The sequence below is a fragment of the Muscardinus avellanarius genome, assembly GCF_963383645.1.
Source record: "Muscardinus avellanarius genome assembly, chromosome: 1".
NCBI classification, from domain to species: domain Eukaryota; kingdom Metazoa; phylum Chordata; class Mammalia; order Rodentia; family Gliridae; genus Muscardinus; species Muscardinus avellanarius.
The window spans coordinates 231,739,635-231,763,358 of NC_137786.1; the positions used below are offsets into that span (position 1 = coordinate 231,739,635).

The following is a 23,724-nucleotide window of genomic DNA, read 5'->3' on the forward strand; positions in this document are numbered from 1 at the left end:
TCTCAAGGTAGCCCATTCTAATATTGGACATTGCTAACCATCAAAGAGTGATTCTTTGTTCTGAGCTAAAATGAGCTTCCTTAAATTTCCATCAATTATTTTGGCTCTGAGGCTATAGCAGTCTAAACTGTCTGCTGTCTGTTGGGTGGGCCCACTGGTTGAGGACAGAGCTTGGGTACCCTGGTGTTCTTCAAGGGCCCTAACCTGAACTGCCTTCCAGTTAATGTGACAAACTGATTTGTGTTACTGTCAAGGCACTGGAAGGATAGAAAGATGAGAAACAAGCCGGGCGTGGTGGCGCACGCTTGTAATCCCCGCGCTTGGGAGGCGGAGACAGGAGCATCACGCAGGTTCCAAGCCAGCCAGGCTGGCTTAAGAGACCCTGTTTCCAAATAAAAAGTAAAAATAGGTCTGGGAATGTAGCCTGGAGGTAGAAGGGTTTCCAGGAACCCCAGTACCACAAAGAAAAAAAAAAAAAGAAAAAATAAAGAAAGGTGAGAAACATTTATCTATGGGAAAGCAATCCTCTGGGGCCAAACCAAATTGGGGAAGCGATCCTTTCTTTCTTTGGGGGCAGTAGGGCTCAGGACAATAAGTCTTGGGAGACTCCATTCCCTAACCCCTGGAGCAAAGTTTAAGGTTTAGGATCAGATAAGACTCACCCACCCAAAGTGATCTGGGAAACAGCAACCAGATAAACCAGGGGAAGTTTCATGCACTGCTGCTCTGTATCTGGAGGGAAGAGTTTGTTCTTTTACTCTGCTTCACTAAATTCAATCCATAACTTCATAAATAATTTATTAGCATTAGGATCCTAAGTGCTGGAGACAAAGGACCTAAAATGGCCCTTAGGGCAGTAAAATTCTTAGACTAGAATATTCTAGAAAGACCCATTCTTTCCTTAGTGTTTTAAGTGTGGGGGGGGATTATAAGGCAGCAAGGAGAAGAGAAACCCATAGGAGTGTCCAGACAGTCAGGAGCTGTCATCCCAACTGAGGCATTATCACAGAAGGAGAGGAGCTGGAGGAAGAAGGGCTTTGGAGGAGTCGCTGCGAGAGAAGACCTTCTGCCTGCTGCTGCTGCGTCCCGAGGCTCACTGGCTGCTCTTGAAGAAATACCGGAACGGGAAGACGGTGCTGCGGACAGAGCAGAATGGGTTGAGACTGGAGAGAGCCTCCCTTCTCCCTGCTCCCATCAGTGCCTTGTTAGCCAGGGCATTTTGCTCTGGGGAACTAACAAATGGAAATTCAAGTCTGAAACAGCATTTGAGAAGGTTACCAAATTAGATTATACTCAGAAGGGGAAAATGAAGAAAAAAGAAAGCCAGGCGTGATGGCAGCGCCTAGGAGGCTGAAACAGGAGGATTGCTACTCTGCTACTTGGGCCCTCTGAAACTTAGACCCTGTTTCAAAAAACGGTAGAAGCTGGGCCTGGTGACGCATACCTATAATCTTAGTACTTGGGAGGCTGGGACAGGAAATCACAAGTTCGCGGCCAACCGCAGTAGCTTAGTGAGGCCCTCTGAATACTGGTGAGACCCTGTTTCAAAATAAATAAAATAGGGTTGTGGGTGTACCTCGGAGGTAGAGGCCTCTGGGTTCCATTCCCAGTACCACAAAAAGTAAAGTATAAAACAGGGCTGGGGTATAGCTTGGAGGCAGAATGCCCAAATAATTGGGTTAAATCCCCAGTACATAATAAATAAATAAATAAATAAATAAATAAATAAATAAATAAATAAATAAATAAATGGAAAAGAACTGCAATGGGCTAGCTGAGCCCTTAGAATAAATTTCCAGCTGCCATCTACAAAAAGGATTCTGAAGACAACCTAGCTTCAGAAGGAAAAATGGAAACATTCTGGAAACCAAATCATCTGAATGACCCAAAGAAAACAGGAATAAATAGTTTCTGTTCAACAGTGTTTATGGAACCCGGCCTTGTGCTGGGTACATGAGGGTGAGGGTAAACTGTACACAAATGGTTGAGGATCTTTATAAAATTCACAGTCGGAGCCGGGCGTGGCGGCGCACGCTTGTCATCCCAGCATTCGGGAGGCTGAGAATGGAGTGTCACAGTTCGTGGACAGCCTCAGCTACTCAGTGAGGCCCTTTGTAGCTTAGTGAGACCCTGTTTCAAAATGAATAATAATAAAAAAAAAAAAACAGGGCAGGCGGTGTAGCACGGAGGTCAAATGCCCATGGGATCCATCCCCAGACCCGCAAAAAGAAAAAAATAAAATAAAAATTAGGGCTGAGGGTGTAGCTCAGATATAGAATGCCCCTGGGTTCCATCCCCAGTACTGCAAAAATTAATTAATTAATTAATTAATTCACAGTTGGGAGTTGGGGCCCTTGTCCTTGATCTCATTCCCTTCATCTATCCTGGACATAACTGAGAAAGCTCTGTAAGTCATCTGCTTTCTTCACTATTCTGTGCGTGCGTGTGTGTGAGTATGTGTGTGTGTGTGTGTGTGTGTGTGTGTGTGTGTGTGTGTGTGCGTGCGTGCATGTGTGTTTAGAAACATGGTCTCTCTAGGTTAAGAGTCTCACTACTTGCTGAGGCTGTCCTCAAACCTGAAATCCTCCTGTCTCAGCCTCCCAACAACTAGAACTACAGGCCTGTGCCACCATGCCCAGGTCGCTATTCTTACTTCCCTGAAAGACGAGAGGGAAGCTGGACTACGAGACTGTGAGCTGTGCTGCTGCTCTGGCACTGGGTCTCAGCTGGAGAAGGAAGAGAAGTTGGCCTTACCTGAGAAACCCAAAGAAGCCACTGGCTCCCAGGTCTTTGGGTGGAGGTGGGCTGTCTTGCTGCACCGGAGGGACAACTGGCCCAGGCAGATTGCGTCCCCTCTTAGAATCTGTAAGCAAACACTCAAGACGGGAAAAATGTTGGTCCATAGACCACCTGAATGTGAGTGAGAGAGAGCAGAGAAGCTTCGCGCCGAGATTTCTTGAGAGCCAGGTGAACTGTTTGCTCTGACCTTTCCAATTTCATCTCAGCCCACTGGGATGCTATTCTGACCTTGGAGTAGTTTCAATATCAGGTTCCTGAGATATTTACACAGCTCAGTCCCAGTCATCTACCACGGCTGGTGTGTTTCCACATGGAATGACAACGTGTCAAGTAACTCACTTGCTTTTGTCCTGCTTCTGGGCTAACTGCAGTTTACTATGTGTTGAATCCTCATGCTGAGTAAAAAGACCAGCAGGCTGGAAGGGCAATACTCCATGTGCATTCTCAGGCCTTGCAGGCATCCATCTGCACCCTCAATATTAATACTAAAGGCCCGAGGAGAAAAGAAGAGGGCTTCCCAGAGATGGTTCTCCAATGGCATAGAAAATGAAACACATCCCTTCCAACTTTTCTGTGATACTTTGAACCTTACACAGAAATGTTTGGGAACTATGGAAGCATCGATTTCACTATCAGCAACAGAGGAAAGACATATACTGCTTCCATACACTCCTTCTGGGAGCTGCGTGGGGGGTTCTGTGACTCTAGAACAGGCCCTGTTGGAGGACAACCAATCTCCAGAGTGTGCTCAGACTAGTTCCGTGCTACCCTGCTCAGCAAAACACTAAAGGATGAATATGAATTTCCCTTAACCTACCTTGTTCCTGGACATCAGTGGTATCAGAGCCAAGGGTCTCCTCCCATTCTTGCTGGGATTTTCTTTCTCTGCTCTGATAAAAACAGGAAAAAGAAAAAAGACCTATATGGTCTAGCAATCTGAATGCTATTTTCTGGTGAACTGATTTTACATTAGCACGGGAGCCTAGCTTGTAGCTGCCCAGGCAAGCCTTGTATTTCCTTCTATAGAACTGTCCTTTTTCATTTCAGCTCCTTAACCACCATCCCTCTGAAACCATATGATTTAATTAAGAGCTAAGAACAAGCCAAACCGGGCATGGTGGCACACGTATACCTGTCATCCTAAGTATTTAAGAGGCTGAGACAGGAGGATCACAGGTTCAAGGACAGCTTAAGCAAGTAGAGACTCATCAAACTGGTGAGACCATGTTTCAAAATAAAAATAAATCCAGGTATGGTGGTGCACACGTGTAATCTAATACTGGGGAGGCTGAGACAGACGGATCGCAGGTTCAAAGCCCACCTCAGCAGCTTAGTGAGGCTGTCGGCAACTTAGTGAGACCCTTTTTCCAAATAAAATATAAAATAGTTCTGGAGGCAGCCGGGCGTGGTGGCATACATTTGTAATTCCAACATTTGGGAGGCTGAGACTGGAGGATCGCGATTCGTGAATAGCCTCAGCTATTTAGTGAGGCCCTCCACAACTTAGTGAGACCCTGTTTCAAAATAAAAAATAAAAAATAGGGCAAGGGGTGTAGCTCGGTGGTTGAATGACCCTGGGTTGCATTTCCAGACCCGCAAAAAAAAAAAAAAAAAAAAAAAAAAAGTTCTGGAGGTATAGCTCAGAGGTAGAAGGCCCTTGGGTTCTATCCCCAGTACCACACACACACACACAAAAGGTATATATATATATATATATATATATATATGGACAGGGGTATAGCTTGGAGATAAAATGCCCCTGGGTTTAATCCCCAGTGACACACACACACACACACACACACACACCCCAAAAATAAAAATTGGGCTGTGGATATAGCTTGGAGATAGACCATCTCTGAGCTCAATCCCCACTATACCATTCCTACTATTGTGCCTACTATCACTGACAGAATATCGAGGTTTTAGAAACCAGGAGGACCTTTAATGTTACCTTGAAGAAATGTGAAATCTACGGGGTAAAACTGACACAAACCATGCACTACAGAAACGGTACTGAGCTCCCTCAGGAGGCCCTGCAGAGTGCTGTGGTACTGAGGAAGACAGTGGCAGAGTGGGTGGCAGTTGTCCAGGAAAGCTTCCCAGGGGAAATGATGTTTGGATGGGCCTGGATGGATGAGTGGGACTTTGTCATAATGGGGGTGAAGAGCTGGTCAGCGAGAGCAGAGCACGATGAAAAGGGCACAGTGTCATTAAAGAGTAAATATGATCAGCATGGCTGGCGCCAGGCACAGCGGAAGCATGACTGGCATTAGCAGCCTGCACAGCGCAATGCAATCTGATTATTTCTCCATGTGTCACTGTTTGATAAAAATTCCTTTGTACTTTTTTTGTGGTACTGGGGATGGAACTAGGGGCATTCTACCTCTGAGCTACACCCTCAGTCCTATTTTATTTATTCTTTATTTTGAAACAGGGTTTCACTGAGTTGCAAAGGGCTGCACTAAGTACCTGAGGCTGGCCATGAACCGGATCCTCCTGTTTCAGCTTCCCGAATGCTGGGATTACAATTGTGCACCACCACACCCGGCTATTCCTTTGTACTTTGAAGAAGTCATTCAACAACCAGGTTCCGGGACCACAACATCTCCCAGTAAACGTCCTGATAGTCAGAAACACAGGGCCTGTATTTTCTCTGGGAATCTCCACCAGCTGGCCACTCTCCTCACCTAGCGGAGCCTGAAGGCAGCACCAAGGCTCCAGGCTCCAAGAGTTGGGCATTGGTGAGGAATTCTGTAGCAGGGTGGGATCAGAGAGGCAGCTGCACGGCAGGCTCCTAGGAAAGTTAGCATGGGCCTCCCCCTAAGCATAGCTTTAGGATAGAACGATAGAGTTTTCTGAGATGAGCTCTTTCAAGTCCTAGACCACAGTCATATCCCTAAAAAGTACAAGGGAAAGCCAGGCATAGTGGCCCATGCTTGTAATCCCAGCATTTGGGAGGCTGAGACAGGAGGATTGTGGTTCAAAGACAGCCTCAGCTGCTTAATGAGGCCCCTTGCAACTCAGTGAGACCCTGTTTCAAATAAAAAAATAATAGGGCTGGTGCTATAGCTCAGAGGTAGAATGCCCCTGGGTTCCATCCCCAGTACTGCCAGAAGAAAAAAAAAAAAAAAAAAAAAAGAACTGTAGCAAGGAAGGGGATCATTTTTACTTTCTACTTTCCCTAGACAGACTGGAAACAGGATTTAGAGAGCCCACCTCTGGTTTCTGGCTTACAAATTTAATGAAACTATGATTTTAGGCTTAAGTCCTCCTCTAGAGAGTGACCCTAGTGACCAATAAAGTGGCATCTATTAGGGTTGACAGGCAGGATCAGAAGGCAAAGGCCCTAGTGCGGAGGGGTAGCCTGCCCCCAGCCCAGGGCAGACCCCCCTACACGAGGACTAGCTCTGTACTCTCCTGAAGGAAATCTTGAGGGAGGTCTTCTCAGGCAAAGTTGTAAGAGGAAAACAATCTGGAGGAGGGCGGAGGGTTCCATCAGGGACATTCGGCAGAACAGGATACCCTGGGAACCCTGCCTGTTCAGGGCCAGGTCTGTTTGAAACGTGTTCAAGCAGAGGGGGGCTGAGAGCATCAGCCTGCTTCACTTCAGGGCTGTCTACCTGCCCAGTTTGATCCTCAGGTCTGGCTCTCCAGGTCCCAGACCTGGAGAATCAAAGGAAGGGTCTGCCTCCCTTCTTATCTACCAAAAGACCTTTCATGAGACAATCCTTGTATTTTTCCAAGCGGTCCCTGCGCAGGCTCCCAATGTGTTCAGGCATGTACAACCCACACTGGCTGTGGTCCTGTACCCTAACTTCCCCAAGGGGGGAGAAAATACCAAGCATTGGACCATATGGGGGCAAATTCAATTCTTCCAGCTCAACTGATTTACACTGAGTTACTGTGATCACTTTAATTTAGGAGAAATCCTCTCCCTGAGAACAGGGTCTGCAATGGAGGCTGTCTTTGGGCTCTGAGTCAAAATCAATAAACATGCTTCTTTTACTTAGTTTTTTCTAAACCCAGAATCAAGTTGAAAAGGTAATTATGTTGAGTAAGAAGCTGTGGGTACAGTTCTTGAGGGAGATGATGTGTCACACTAAGAATAGGAAGGTACGAAGGCTAGAGAGTGAGGGAAATGTTCCTTTAGGAGTAATTATCCTGGTTGTATAAAGCGTCTTTGTTCTTCAGAGCTTCATGTTCTCCTCTTGTACTTTCTCGTTTCTTCTTACTTCTCTAAAGGATGGGAGGCATGGGGGGGGGGCTTTCTGTCTAAAATCACTTAGTCACTCAGTTTGGCTCTGGCACAACTGGGGCCCTGCCCAGAGGAAGAAGTCTAGATCCCTAGAGGTGCGCGCCTCCCCAGCTAGATTATACGCTCCTGGAGAGAAAGAGGCTTTACCTGTGTTTGTGTGCACCCTGGACCCTAGCACGATGCCTCGCTGAAGGGAGGTACATGACGGCTTGGAAATGAAAATCGCTTCATGTCTACTTAGAACAACACGCGTGGTATGCGTGGTGACGCACACTTGTAATCCCAGTACTTGGAAGGCTGAGACAGGAGGATCACAGATGCGAGGACAGCCTCAGCAAGTAGTGAACCTCTGAGTTCAAGCCCCACTATCCCCCCCACAAATATTTTAGAAAATTCTTGTGATCTTGAAGGTGGTCTCAAGGCCTTTCACAATCCCTCCCACCTGGGCCTCCAGTAACATTTCTCTGTAAGATGCTCTAAGCTCCAGGAGCACCAAAAGCCCGGAACTCTTCCCTCTTGGCCTGAGTGTTCAGCTCCTCTGATCTCTGGAAACTACCCTCGTGGCCACGTTGAGTTCTCTGCACTGTGTGATTCCTCCTGCTCCTGCTCACAGCACATTCGTAGTCATGGTCTGCCTGGGCTGACACTGCTGGTGTTTTTAGGAAAGTCCATGGTATCCCTGGTGCCTGGCACATGGCAGACACAGTAAAAACTCTGTGTGTGTGTGTGTGTGTGTGTGTGTGTGTGTGTGTGTGTGTTGCTGGGGACTGAACTCAGGGACGTTCTACCTCCCAGTTAAGCTACACCCCAGCCCAATTTTGTATTCTTTATTTTAAAACAGGGTCTAAGTAGCTGAGGCTGATGTGATCCTCCAATCTCAGCCTCCCAGGCACTGTGATTATAAGCATGCCACCACACCCCTGGCTCCTGTGAAAACTTTTTGTTGTTGTTCAGTACTGGGGATGAAACCCAGGGACCTCCCTCCAGGCTACACTCCCAGCCCTATTTTATATTTTTATTTGGAAACAAAGTCTTCTTAAGGTGCTGAGAGCCTCACTAAACAGCTAAGGCTGACTTCCAACCATGTGAACCTCCTGTCTCAGCCTTCCAAGTATTGGGATTACAAGCTTGCGCCACCACTCGACCTGTGACAACTTCTTGAATGAATGCATGTGTGAGTGATCGTGTATGAATCCTGGGAGGGTGAAGGAGAGGAGTCGGTAGTGTTGGGTACTTTGGGTCAGAGCTGCTTTAGAGACATAAAGAAGGAAAAGGAAAGATCTATAAGGTATGTAAAATATCTAGCAGCTTTTTAAGGAGGGAAGGATATGCACTGCCTTATTATTAGTACTACTTTTTGTGTGTGTGGTGTTTGGGATTGAACCCAGGGACAGTCTACCTCCAACCTATAACTCCAGCCATATTTTTTATTCTCCATTTTGAAACAGGTTCTCACTAAGTTGTAAAGGGCCTCACCAAGTAGCTGAGGCATCTGTGAATCGCGATCCTCCGGTCTTGGCCTCCTAAACGCCGCGATTACAAGTGTGCACCACTATGCCCAGCTCCAATTTTTTTATTCTTTTTTTTTGTGTGTGGTACTAGGGTTCCTGGAAACCCTTCTACCTCTGGGGCACACCCCCAAACACCTATTTTTTATATTTTTATTTGGAAACAGGGTCTCTTAAGCCAGCACAGTTGGCTTGGAATCTGCACTATCCTCCTGTCTCCGCCTCCCAAGCGCGGGGATTACAAGTGTGCGCTACCACGCTAGGCTTTTTATTCTTTTTTTTTGAAACAGGGTCTCACTAAGTTGCTGAGGGCCTCACAATTTGCTGAGGCTGGCTGCGAACCTGAGATCCTCCTGTCTCAGCTTACCAAGTACTGGGGTTACAAGCTTGCGCCACCACACCAAACTTACTCTTTTATTTTGAAACAGGGTCTCACTAAGTTACAGAGGGTCTAAATTGCTGAGGCTGGCAGTGAACCTATAGAACCTGTGATCCTCCTGTCTCAGCCTCCCAAGTACTGGGATTACAAGTGTGACTGACTTATTGTTGTTTTTATTTGTGTGTGTGTGTGGTACTGGGGTTAGAACTTATGGGCATTTGTTCTCTGAGCACACCCCAACCCCCCTGTTTATTTTTCTATTTTGAAACAGGGTGTTGTTGGGTTGCTGAGAGTCTTGATACATCATCAAGGCTGTCCTCCAGCCTGCGTTTCTTTGTGTCGGTCTCCTAAGTCCTGGGAATACAGGCATGTGCCACCATGCTTGGCTCGGCACTAATTCAGAGCTAGTATGAAGAAGAAGCCTTGAAATGGAGGCGTAGCCAATACATGAATACCTAAATGGAGACTGGATCCCATAAATAGAATCAAATCACCAGAAGCCAGCCCATCACTTGTAGAAATTTTCTCTTACCAATTTCTACTGTGGATACATGCCTAACCCATGTGTTAAGACTAGATATTCCTGGATTCAGTGTAGATAAAAGCAAATGTTTTCTAAGGAGAAAGTTGCACACTGGATTCCACCTCTGTTTGAACAGACCTATTTTCTTACTTCAACTGCAGAGTACAAGAAGCAGCTTTTTAAGCTGAAAAGAGAAAGCCTTTTAACAAAAGGATTCATCGATGGGTAGATTACGCAGCCACTTCTGGGACAGGATGTGGCAAGGGTGGAATAGTCGAGTGTTGTTCTGCAGACAGTGAAACCTGAGCATGAGTTCAGTCAATTCAATCTGCATTAAGGACCAAGATGTACAGGTAACAGGAAGCCTGCCTGCAGCAGAGCAGGAACGGCCGAGGACCTCAAAGTCTTCATTTTGGTGCTTACCCTCCTGCTCTCCGTGGGGGGCTTCTTTTTGCTGGGGCCTTGGCTGGAAGGCTCCATCTTGGCCCTGAGTGGGGGAAAAAGCCCAGGAAATGTTACTGGCAGCAACAACACTACCACATGCAAGCAAATGTGCTCCAAATGAATATTTCAGCAGGTTTGCTATTTTTATACCTCTCCTGGCTGGCAGAAAAAATTGTGTGGCCAAACTTTCTTGGGGTGCTGCCTTAACTCACAGGGGGATCCCAACCTGAGACACTTAAGAATATGGGGTTTGAGACAGGAGCAATGGGACTGACAAGAGGTGTTAGACTCTGAAGTTCTTGACTGAACATCAAAACCCAGGAAAAGGGGAAATCTGAAGCCCTGTCTCTGGAAAATTCAGTCAGGTGGAACAGAGCAAAGCTTCTCCGTCGGGTACCCCCACATTCCACCTGGCTGGGAAAGGGACTCCCTAACTCTATACTCACACACCTACATCTGGAAGGCACTGGGGGCGGTGCCTAGGTCTAGGGCCCACATGGTCCCAGGGTAAGAGCAGGTACTCTGCGAGCCTCGAGCCTCGGGTGAAAGGACTGGGTTGGGGCGAACCACACCCTGGATTATCCCCGCAGGCCTCTCTGGGCAGCTAAGGAGGACCGCATCGTCTCACTGATTTATTCTGTCCCTGGCAGAGAATCCAAAGAACAGCAGTAACTAGAGCAGCAACACACTGGGGATGGGCTCCACACTCTACCTCATAACCGATGTGCTCCACACCCCTAAAAACTGACACCTATTCATTGACACTTCATCCAGTAATTTTTGTGTGTATGTGTGGTACTGGTGATTGAACCCAGGGGCCTTCTACCTCCGAGCTATACCCCCAGTCCTATTTATGTATTTATTTATTTTATTTTATTTTATTTTTGTGGTCCTGGGGATGGAACCCAGGGCCATTCTACCTCTGAGCTCCACCCCCAGCCCTATTTTTTATTCTTTCTTTTTCAATTTACTTTGTAGTACTAAGGATGGAACCCAGGGGCATTCGACCTCCGAGCTACCCCCCCAGCCCTATTTTTTATTCTTTATTTTGAAACAGGGTCTCACTGAGTTGCAAAGGACCTCACTAAGTAGCTGAGGCTGTCTGCGAACTGAACCACGATCCTCAGGTCTCAGCTTCCCAAATGCTGGGATTACAAGCATGCGCCACCACACCCAGCTTTTTTTTTTCTTTTCTTTATTCTTTATTTGGAAACAGGGTCTAAGTTGCTGAGGCTCGCCTCCAACTTGAGATCCTCCTGTCTCTACCTTCCAAGTACTGGGATTACAAGCATGCACCACCACGCCTGGCAATACCTCATCTAAAAATTGATACATACCTCTTACAAACTTTTTTGGGGGAAACTATTGGGGACTGAACTCAGGGGAAAACTTAGGGACTGAACCCCTAACCCTTTTTTATATATATAAACCATTTATATATATAACCATTTGTTATTTTTTCTAATATTTTATAACTGGGGATTGAACCCAGAGAAATTCTACCTCTGAGCTACACTCCCAGCTCTATTTTATTTTTTATTTTGAAACAGGGTCTCACTAAATTGCTGAGGCTAGCTTTTAATTCTCCTGTCTTGGCCTCCTAAGTACTAGGACTCTAGGCATGTACTACCACACCCTGCAAACATTTCTGTTTGACCCTAGACTGCTTTTAAATTTCTAAGTCTATTGCTCACTGGGTTAAATAGAACTATATCTTATTTGTTCTCACCCTTTCAAAGTGTCTCCTCTGATTTTTTTTTTTTTTTTTTTTTTGTAGTAGTACTGGGGATGGAACTCAGGGGCATTCTACCTCCAACCTACACCCCCAGCCCTATTTTTTTGTCTTTTATTTTGAAACAGGGTCTCACTAAGTAGCTGAGGCTGGCTGAAAACCTGTGATCCTCCTGTCTCAGCCTCCCAAGTACTGGGATTACAAGTGTTCACCACCTCACCCAGCTGTCCCCTCTATTTTTATATAATATTCTGGCCAGGATCAGCTACATAGTGGCCAGCCTCAGCTACATAGTGAGGCCTCTGCAACTCAGTGAGACCCTATTTCAAAATAAAGTATAAAACAATAAGACTAGGGGTGTCGCTCAGAGGTAGAGTGGCCCCTGGGTTCCATCCCCAATGCTGAAAAAACAAAAAACAAAAACTCGGCAGCAATAGGTGCAAAGACTGACTAGGATCAGGAGTCACCTCTCCCCGCACCACTGCCTGGGCAGCGCTGTCCTGCTGGAGTCCTGTCCAAGGCTCATGGACTCTTCCAAGAGCTTACGTTTCCTCACCAAGGCTTCTGCTTCTTTCTTCTCAGATGAGACCTTCAAGGAGGAATCAAAGTCTTGTGGCCCTCTCTTGTTTCAGTGTGGTTCACAGTTGAAAGGGACACAGGGAAGAGAATACCCCACCTTTAACCTGCCAAAGGCAACTTTTTTTTCTAGTTAGTAGTGCTGATGATTGAACCCAGGGTCTCATTTGTGTAAAGGTTCTTTATCATGAGCTACACCCCAGCCCTATTTTTTAAAATTCTTTTTTTTTGTGTGTGTGGGTCTGGTGATGGAATCCAGGGGCACTTTACCTCTGAACTACACCCCCTGCCCTATTTTTTTATTCTTTATTTTGAAACGGTCTCACTAAGTTATGGAGGGCCTCACTAAGTGACTGAGGCTGTCTGTGAACCATGATCCTCCGGTCTCAGCCTCTGGAATACTGAGATTACAAGCATGTGCCACCATGCCCTCTTTATTCTTCCTTCCTTCCTTCTTTCTTTATTTTATTTTTGGTGGTACTGGGGTTCCTGGAAGCCCTTCTACCTCTGGGCTACACTCCCAGACCTATTTTATACTTTATTTGGAAACAGGGTCTCTTAAGCCAGCATGCCTGGCTTCGAGCGTGCGCCACCACACCTGGCTATTCTTTAGTTTTGAAACAGGGTCTCACTAAGTTGCAGAGGGTCTCACTAAGTAGCTGCGGCTGGCCACGAACCTGCAGTCCTCTTGTCTCAGCCTCTCGAGTACTGGGATTACAAGTGTTCACCACCATGCCTGCTTCCCCAGACCTTTTTATTTTTTCTTTTGAAACAGGGTCTTGCTAAGCTGCTGAGGTTGGCTTTGAACCTGCAATCCTCTGATCTCATCTTCTCAAGTCCTGGATCACAGGCATGCACCACCATTCCCATAGAACAATTTATATTTTGTACAGAAAAGGCAAACTTACCAACCCAAGAGGACTGTCGTTTATTGGTTTTCCTACAACAGGAAATTTAAATGTCATAATAGATCAAGATTCTGCTTTACCTGAATTTCTGCCTACTATTTATTTTTCACAACTGGCCTCATACAAAACCTCCCCACATGTCCTTTTCCTTCCTGCCTGGTGCTGCTTTCTCTAGAGACAGTATCTACAACCTCCTGTCCTCCCCTGTTCCAGAATGATTGTCATCGACAAGCCAGAACAAGTTTGATTCACACTGATTTAGCGATGTGCTGCTTAAAAGAGCATGCTCCTTATTACAAAAGAAAAACAGTGGGACTTCAGGCATCAATGACAAATGAATCAGAAATATTTTATTTATTTATTTTTTTTGTGTGTGTGGCTCTGGGAACGGAACCCAGAGGCATTCTACTTTTGAGCTACACTCCCAGACTTATTTTATTTTGAAACAGGATCTTACTAGGTTGCTGACCTTGAGCCTGTGATCTTCCTGTGTTAGCCTCCCAACTACTGGGATTATAGGTGTATGCCACCATGCCTGGGTAGAGAGAGATTCTTAGGCGAGGCTCATGCGTCCTTTTCCAAATCATACTGGCAGGTATGTATTTGTTCCTCAGTAAGTAAAAATAGCCATGGTCCTCAGAGAGGCACAGTGGTGCAAACCTGTAATCCCATTACTTGGAAGCTGAGACAGAAGGATTGCAGGTTCAAGGACAGGCTCAACAATTTGGCAGGATCCCCTTTCTCTCTCTTTTTTCTTTTTTTTGCAGTACTGGGGATGGAACCCAGGGACATTCTACCTCTGAGGTATATCCCAAGCCCTTTCTTTCTTTCTTTCTTTCTTTCTTTCTTTCTTTCTTTCTTTCTTTCTTTCTTTCTTCTTTTCCTTTCTTCCTTCCTTCCCTTTCTTTTTTTTTTTTTTTTTTTTTTTTTGGCGGGTCTGGGGATGGAACCCAGGGGCATTTGACTTCTGAGCTAAACTCCATGCCCTATTTTGTATTTTTATTTTGAAACAGGGTCTCACAAAGTTGCAGAGGGCCTCATTAAGTACCTGAGGCTGTCTGCAAACCCAGATCCTCAGGTCTCAGCCTCCTGAATGCTGGGATTACAAGCGTGCGCCACCATGCCTGGCACCCAGGATCATGTTTGTTTTTGTTTTTTATGTGGTACTGGGGTGGAATCCAGGGGCCTTCTACCTCCGGGCTCTACTCCCAGACCCATTTTATATTTTATTTGGAAACAGTGCCTCACTAAGTAGCTGAGAGTCTCACTAAAAGCTGAGGCTGGTTTCGAATTAGCTCATTCCTCCTGTCTCAGCCTCTCAAAAGCTGGGATTATAAATTTGTGCCACTAGGCCCAGCCAGGATCCTGTTTCAAAATAACAAAAATTTAAAAGGGCTAGCTGGGTGTGGTGGAGCATGCTTGTAATTCCTGCGCTTGGGAGGCTGAGACAGGAGGATTGTGCAGGTTCGAAGCCAGCCTCAGCTGGCTTAAGAGACCCTGTTTCCAAATAAAATATAAAATAGGTCTGGGAGTGTAGCCTGGAGGTAGAAGGCCCCTGGGTTCCATTCCCAATACCACCAAAAAAAAAAAAAAAAAAAAAAAAAAAATTAAAAGGGCTAGGGGTATAGCTCAGAGGTAGAATGCCCCTGGATTCAATTCCAGTACAAAAAAAGAAAAAAAAAAAAGACATCACTAAGGTACTAAGGTGAAAGTCACTGGGTAACTCTAAAGTGAATGAAGTATTAACATAACAGCTATCTTTCATATCTTTCATTAAGCAATCACTCTAAGACAGACCTTTTATTTTCCATCTATCAGTATTTATTACTATTTTTGGTGGTACTGGGGTTCCTGGAAACCCTTTTACCTCCGGGCTACACTCCCAGACCTATTTTATACTTTTTATTTGGAAACAGGCTCTCTTAAGTCAGTGCGGCTGGCTTTGAACCTGTGTGATCCTCCTGTCTCCGCCTCCCAAGCTGCCTTATCAGTATTATTATATATCTAATCATTTAACAACTCACTGAGATAGGTACTAATGTTGTTTTTTTTCTTTTACCATTTCACAAAGGAGACACAGGAAGATTGAATAACTTATCTAAGGTCATCTAGCTATCCAGTGGCAAAGCCAGGCTTGGAGCACCTGGTCGCGACCTCTGATCACCCTGCAGACGCTCAGCATACTCAGCTCACACTGCTAACCCTTTCTTCTCTCTCACCCACCTTCCCCATCTACTTACCAGGTGACGGATTTTCATGAAGCCATTTCATCTCCACGTATAGAGTGAAGACAAATGGGTAGGGGATCAAGACCATCTCCCCATGTTTGAATTTCAGGTGGGAAACTCTCTCCCATTTGCTTTTATCTGGGAAATGAGGCTAAGGAGTGAGGAAGGGTGCCAGCGTGCTCCCTGAGGACCGTCTTAGGAATATTCCCTTCTCCTCTCTTCTGACCCACCTCCTAACTGCTATGGTTTTGTGGCTTCTGTTTGAATATAAGATGTGAACTATAGCCCATCAGTAGCCAGGAAAGAAAGGATACAGGGAAATACAATGAAGTGTTCTGTAACAAAGGGCTGCAGATTGTCCAAGTTTCCTAAAACTGCACGGATGGAATCCTGAAAAAGATACTTGAAATGACTACTGCTGTCAAATGTTGCCAGGCGTGGTGGTGCACGCCTGTGATCCCCAGAGCACACCTGTAATCCCCACACTTGGGAGGCTGAGACAGGAAGATCCATTCACAGGCAGCCTCAGCTACTTAGGGAGGCCCTCTGCAACTTGGTGAGACCTTGTTTCAAAATAAATAAAAAATAGGGCTGGGTTAGAATACCCCTGGGTTCTATCCCCAGTACTGCAAAAACAAACAAACAAACAAACAACAACAATAACAACAAACCGCTGTCAAATCTCACCCAATCCTTTTAGGTTTTACTGATTTTCACATGCCCTATGTTGTAACAAAACCAACCCACTATTCCCGGAACGTGCCTTGTTTCCCCACGTCCATCCTTTTGCTGTTCCCTCTGCCTCAAATGCCCTCTCCACTCATCAGCACCTGTCCAGTAAGGCACTGTTTAGAAAGCATCTCCTCCAGAGAGCTTTCCTCAACTCCTGATGAAATTAACTATTGTCTCAAACTTCACAACAGTCAGCCTGGTTCCTTTACTAAATTTCACGTACATATATTTTATTTTCCTTAGTGGGAGATCTACTGAAGTAGATATGCCTGATTTATCTTAGCATCCCTTCTATAGTGTCTACCATGGTGGATGATACATGACAAGATTGTAATAAATGAATGTTGAGTGAATAAATAATACCAATATTTACTGATAAAAAGTTTGGTTTTTTTTTTTTTTTTTTGAGGTCCTAGGGATTGTACCCAGGGGCATTCTGCCTCTGAGCTACTCCCCCTGCCCTATTTTTTATTCTTTGTTTTGAACAGCGTCTCACTAAATTGAGGAGGGCCTAAGTAGTTGGCTTTGGCCCACGATCCTCCTGTCCTGGCCTCCCAAGTCCTGGATTACAAGTGTGCGCCACCACATCCATCTACGGCATGTAGTTATTTTGCTTTTGCTTAAGTCAAGCCGTTTCTTCTACTCTTCTTAAATATTAATTGATTAGTCCCTAATTAACCTACGCTTAGTAGTCTATCCTAATTAAACAACTTGGTATTATACAAACACTGCTGTATTTCCGTGGGAATAGTCTGAATTTCACCCAGCTTTGTCATTTCACTTCTCCGAGCCTCATGCTCCTCGTATTTGGCCTCTCTCAAGGTAGAAACTGTTGTTTATCCCTGTATTCACTATACTAACATGGTGTCTTGATTACAACAGCTAATACTGAATAATTGCTATGGCGAGTGCTTGTTTTTATACACATTAACTTGATACTCATAAGACCCCTATGAGATAGGTAGCTCTATTATCCCTATTTTTCAGATATGGAAATGAAAACAAGGAGAGGTGAAATATTTATTCAAGAATACATGGCTGAGCAGGGCATGGTGGTGCACTCTTGTAATCCCAGCATTAGGGAGGCTGAGACAAGAAGATAGCGGTTCGCGGACAGCCTCAGCCATTTAGTGAGGCTCTCTGCAACTTAGTGAGACCTGGTTTCAGAATAAAGAATAAAAAATAGGGCAGGGGGTGTAGCTTGGAGGTTGAATGCCCTTGAGTTCCATCCCCAGTACCACACACACACACAAAAAAAAGCCAGGTACGGTGGCACATACCTGTAATCCCAGTATTTTGGAGGCTGAGACAGGAGGATCATAGGTTTGAGGATAGCATAGCAGAGAAGCAAGACTCTCAGCAACCTAGTGAGATACTGTTTCAAACCAAAAATAAAAAGAGCTGGTAGTGTATCTTGGAGGCAGAATTCCCCTGGGTTCAATCCTCAGTATAAATAAATAAATAAATAAATAAATAGCTGGGCATGGTGGTGCACACCTGTAATCCCAGTACTTGAGAGGCTCAGACAGGTGTATTGCAGATTGGAGGCCAGTCTCAGCAATTTAGCTAAATCTCCTCAGCAATTTAAAAGACTTTGTTGCAAAATAAAAAATTAAAAAGGGCTGGGAATGTGGCTCAGTGGTAGAGCATCTTGGGTTCTATCCCTAGATCCACAAAAACAAAATAAAACAGGAAACCCTGCCTTAGATATTTTTAGGAATCAAGTGACACTAAGATAGGGTAAATGTAGAGAGCTTAATAGCAAAGGTGTTAAGAGAATCCAAAACAAATAGAGCTGAAAATGTCAGGTATGGTGACACAAGCCTGTGATCCCAGGACTACAGGTTCAGTAATGTAGTGAGACTCTCACTCTCAGCAATTTAGTTAGACCTCAGTAACTTAGCAAGACCTTGTTTCAAAAATAAAAAGGAAAAAATATCTGGGAATATAGCTTGGCAGAATACCCCTGGGTTCAATCCCTAGTACCTCAATAAATAAATAAATGATAAGATCTGTCCTCTAGCTAACAAAAGGGGAACATATAAAATGGACTTTGCAACTAGGGATTGAACCTAGCGGTATTCCACCTACAAGCTACACCCCCAGCTCTTCTTTAAAAAAGTTTTTTAGCTGGACAGGAGGATCATAGTTTTGAGGCCAGCCTCAAGCTACTTAGTGAGGTCCTCTGCAATTTAATGAGACCCTGTTTCAAGATAAAGAATGAAAAATAAGGCTGGGGTGGGGCTCAGAGGCAGAGTGCCCCTGGGTTCAATCCCCAGCTCTGAAAAAAAAATTGCTTTAAAACAGGGTCTCAATGGATTGCTGAGTCTAGCTAATTTGCTGAGTCTGTCCTTGAACCTGAGTGCTTGGATTACAGGGGGGGTGCCACCAGGCCCACCAGAACACATTAAATTCTAATTTTTTTTTTTTTTTTTTGGTGGTACTGGGAATGGAACCCAGGGGCTTTCTACCTCTGGGCTATACTCCCAGACCTATTTTTATATATTTTTTGGAAACAGGGTCTCACTAAGTTGCTGAGAGCCTCACTAAGTAGCTGAGGCTGGCTTTGAACCTGTGCGATCCTCCTGTCTCAGCCTCCCAAGCGGGGGTGGGGGGTAGGGGGGTGTTGGGGGGGTTTACAAGCATGTGTGCCACCACGCCCAGATTAAATTCTAATTCTTACCACAACCTTGAAAATAGGCATTACTAAAGCTGGGTGTGTTATAATCACAGTACTTAGGAGGCCGAGACAGAAGGATTGCAGGTTTGCAGCCAGCCTCAGCAACTTAGTGAGACCCTATTTCAAAATAGTTGGAGGTATAGCTCAGAGGTAGACTGTTCCTGGGTTTAATTTCCAGTACCACAAAAAAAGCATTACTTATTAACTTCATTAATAGTTAAGGGAGCAGCCTCAGAGAAGGTAGGTAACTTGTCCAAAGCCACATTATGTGTGTTTGTCTTGAGCTTTTCTCAACCCAAATTAACTGAAGCAAAATAATATAAGGTCTGTTCTGTTTAAAATTAAAATAAGCAGGCTGGGCATGGGGTGCAAGCTTGTAATCCCAACATTTGGAAGCGGAGACAGGAGGATCGCAGTTCACAAACTGCCTCAGTTACTTAGATCTTTCGCAACCTGTTTTCAAAAATAAAAAGACTGAAAAATAGGGCTGGGAGTGTAGCTCGGAGGTACAATGCCCCTGGCTGGGTTGCATCCCCAGTACCCCCCCCCCCCCAAATTAAAATAAGCAGAAAAATTTTTAGTGTTCTTATACTGAAATAATTGTTATTTATAATAATGTACTTGGGGTCCTACAAGATATCTTTTATTTTTTTTGTGGGTCTGGAGGTGGAACCCTGGGGCATTCAACCTCCAAGCTACACCCCCTGCAGATGGAGGACAAGGACTAAGCCTGAGGAAGGAAAGGTTCCTAAAGAGTTAAAGGAGATTCTACAAAAGGTCCAATCCTCCAAAACTCTGGGTGTGACTCCTGTCCTTTCTGGAATTTGCCCTCTAAGGCCCACCATTGAGGGTAGGGGGCTGATCTTAATCACAAAACCTGTTCCTAAAGGCTAATCTTAATCACAAGACCTGTAATGTCACAGGTCTTCCTTTTGTCTTGCTTATGATTGTATCTTAGTGAATTGTCCAGGGAGGCAATTGTCCAGGTCCATCATTTCAGGTCTCTCCCTCCCAAGTCCCAGAGAGGAATCTCCACACCGTGCCCTATTTTTTTTATTCTTTATTTTGAAACCTGGTCTCACTGAGTTGCAGAGGGCCTCACTAAGTAGCTGAGGCTGGCCCTGAACTGCGATCCTCTGGTCTCAGCCTCCCAAATGCTGGGATTACAAGCATGAGCCACCACGCCCGGCTCTAATGTATCTTTTAGAGTCACAGAAGCTTTTTATTTATTTATTTTGCATGTGTGATATTAGGGATGGAACCCAGAGGTCTTCTACCTCCAGGCTATACCCTCCAACTTTTTTATTTGAAAATAGGGTCTTGCTAAGTTGCTGAGAACCTCACTAAATTGCTGAGACTGGCTTCGAACCTGGAATCTGTGATCCTCTTGTGTCAACCTCCGGAGTATAGTGATTACAAACATGTACCACCACGCGTGGCTCAGAAGCTTTTAAGGTTTTCAAGTTTTTTGTTTTGTTTTGTTGTGGTACTGAGGATGGAACCCAAGGGCATTCTACCTCTGACCTACACCCCAGCCCTATTTTCTTTTCTTTTTTTGGTACTGGGGATAGAACCCAGGGACATTCCACCTCTGAGCTATACCCCCAGCCCTATATTTTATTCTTTATTATTATTATTTTTTATTTTAAAGGGTCTCACTAAGTTGCTGAGGGTCTTCGTTGGCCTCGATCCTCCTGTCTCAGCCTACCAAGCACTAGAATTACAGGTGTGTGCCACCACGCCAAGCCTTATTCTTTATTTTGAAACAAGGTCTCACTGAGTTGCAAAGGACCTAAGTAGCTGAGGCTGGCTGTGAACCAAGATCCTCCTGTCTCAGCCTCCCAAATGCTGTGATTATAAGTGTGCACCACCATGCCTGGCTCCTATTTTTTGTTTGTTTTTTTATTTGCGGTAATGGAGATGGAACTCAAGGGCATTCTACTTCCGAGCTACACCCCCAGCCTATTTTTTATTCTTTATTTTGAAACAGGGCCTCACTGAGTTGCAAAGGGCCTCACTAAGTAGCTGAGGCTGGTCGTGAACCGCGATCCTCCTGTCTCAGCCTCCCAAATGCTAGGATTACAAGTACACACCACCATGTCTGGCTCTCTGTTTTTTATTCCTTATTTTGAAACAGTCTCACTAAGTGGCAGAGGACCTCACTAAGTAGTTGAGGCTGGCCACGAACCTGTGATCCTCCTGTCTCAGCCTCCCAAGTACTGGGATTACAAACATGTGCCACTATGCTCAGCTTTCCAAATTTTGACTTATAGCCTTTTGTTTAAGTATACTTAATTATATTCTTTTTTTTTTTTTTTTTTTGGTGGTACTGGGGTTTCTGGAAGCCCTTCTATCTCCGGGCTACACTCCCAGACCTATTTTATATTTTTGAAACAGGGTCTCTTATGCCAGCGCGGCTGGCTTCGAACCTGCGCGATCCTCCTGTCTCCGCCTCCCAAGCGCGGGGATGACAAGCGTGCGCCACCACGCCTGGCTACTTAATTATATTCTAATTATTGAAATGTGGAAGTTCGTGTCTTAGTAAATCATTCATCATAAGTCATTGAGTTGTGAAGTTAGAAGAGGATAAATTAGTTAATCAATCTCTCTCTCTTTGTGTGGTAATAAAGACATTCTACCCCTCAACTACACCCCTAGCAGTATCTAATTCTTTTCTTTTGAAACAGGGTCGTCTCAAGCTGGGTGTGGCACAACAAACTTGTCATTCCAATACTTGGTCGGCTGAGATCACAGGTTCAAAGCCAGCTTCAGCAACTTACCGAGGCCCTCCACAACTTAGTGAGATCCTGTTTCCAAATAAAAAATAAAATCAGGTTGGGGGTTTAACTTGGAAGTAGAATGCCTCTGGGTTCAATCCCCATCACCGAAAAAAGAAAAGAAAAAAAAAAGGGACCCGGGTTTCACTGTTATAGAGTGCTTCATTAAGTAGCTAAGGCTAGCTGGGAACGTGTGATCCTCCGGTCTCAGCCGACCAAGAAATGAGATGACAGGTATGAACCACCAACCCAGCTTAAACCTTTCATTTTACAAATGAGGCAATTGGAGCCGGGTGTGGTAACTCAGGCTTGTCATCCCTGCATTTTGGAGGTTGAGACAAGAGCATCAAGGTTCCTGGACAGCCTCAGCTACTTAATGAGGCCCTTGGCAACTCAGTGAAACCCTGTTTCAAAATAAAGAATAAAAAATTGTGCTGGGTGTGTAGCTCGGAGTTAGAATGCTCCTGGGTTCCATTCCCAGTACTGTGTGTGCGTGCGGGCGCACACACACACACACACACACACACACACACACACACACACGGCAAATGGGACCAAGACAAAAAATGATTTGCTGCTGGGTATGGTGACGCACGCTTGTAATCCCCGTGCTTGGGAGGCGGAGACAGGAGGATCGCGCAGGTTCGAAGCCAGCCTCGCTGTCTTAAGAAACCCTGTTTCCAAAAATATATATGTAAAATTGGGCCTGGGAGTGTAGCTCGGAGGTAGAAGAGTTCCATCCCCAGTACCACCACCACACACACACACACACACACACACACACACACACACACACAAAAAAAAATTTGCTAAGGGTCACACAGCTCATTGGTGTGCCTAAACCAGGACCAGAATCCAAGGCCAGCCCCTGGAATTCTAGCTCCTTCTCCAATGCTTTCATCAATTTCCAAAGTTCTCCACCATGCAGCCTTCCTTCTGTTTTGGTAGAAGTACTGGGTAGAAAAGGAATGAAAATTAAGTGGGAATAAAGCAGTTGCAAATGTTTCAAATTAAAATGAAGACACAGCAGCCTTGTCTCTGTATTTACAGCTGGACTTCCTGAACGTCAAGTACCAGCAGTGGCTAGGATGATGTTTCCCAGAGCCCCGAGGCACAGTCTTCCGGACGTCTCTATGCCAGCTGCCACAGGAGAGCTGCCCCTGTCTGGGAACTCTGGTGGAAACCAAATAGCTCTCTACCACAAAGGTGCTGACACTTCAACTAGAATTGAGAAGATTACAGCTTTAAATTTCCCCCCAAACAGTAAAGTTTCTTTTCAGAAGAAACATGGGAGAGAGAAGCCAAGTTATCAAGTGGAGGTTGTTCCAGAGCTTGTAGAAAGTAAAGTCTGGACGTGGATGTATTCTTGGACGAGAATAACCTTCCCCAAACTTGACTGCTTCTCTCCCTACCTCCAGTTCCTGGATGATGACTTCCTTATTTTCTACCTCTTCTCCTCTAGAAGGGAAACAGATAAAAGGCAAGTGAAAAGAAAAGCTCTGACAAGAATAGACTCTTGTGGAGCTAAAGAAACATGAAACATGCAATTGTGTGTGCTGACCCAGTTGCCTGTATGGAAGAAGTGATCACAAGTGGGGTGATCTGAGCATCCACACAAACTTGCTGTACCAAAGTGTCTTCTCTGCTAGCCTGAAGGGACCTGAAACCCCCACTGTAAAAGTTAATAATTTGTTAGATCAGTTGTACTTAAAGTGTGGTTTCTGGGGTTTAGAGATTTCTAGGGACCCTCAACACCCTTTCAAGGATGGAATCCAGAGGTTTTCTACCTTCGCGCTACACTCCCAGACCTATTTTGTATTTTATTTGGAAACAGGGTCTCACTAAGTTGATGAGCACCTCACTGAGTAGCTGGAGGCTGGCTTCAAACCTGCGCAATCCTCTTGTCTCAGCCTTCCAAGCATGGGGATTACAAGCGTGCACCACCACGCCTGGCTTGAAACTTTTATAAATAATAAATATACTGGATATAAAACTCTGGAAAAGAGAGTCCTACAAGTTGCTACTGCAGCCAGTTTCCTGAATTGAATGGAGGCAGAGAAGCAGTGAAACTAGACAAATTACCTGATGCTGTCGCCATATCTGATTTTAAACTTGTACACATTGTGTCCTGCGTGAAGAAACCTTGTCTCCGGAAATGGGTAGGTAAAGGGTTTTAAACTCAT

General features: G+C 45.0%; 1 protein-coding gene across 1 annotated transcript; it reads right to left on the reverse strand.

Annotated features, from left to right (window-relative positions):
- Positions 1-1,093: 1,093 nt before the first annotated feature.
- On the reverse strand, positions 1,094-23,724 carry MAJIN (membrane anchored junction protein; the record flags this gene model as incomplete). Its single annotated transcript, XM_080692226.1, has 9 exons — positions 1,094-1,136; positions 2,755-2,863; positions 9,699-9,792; positions 9,888-9,951; positions 13,108-13,156; positions 15,365-15,490; positions 15,667-15,742; positions 22,954-22,999; positions 23,624-23,724. The coding sequence occupies 9 exons, from the start codon at positions 23,722-23,724 to the stop codon at positions 1,094-1,096; spliced, it is 708 nt and encodes a 235-aa protein (XP_080548352.1).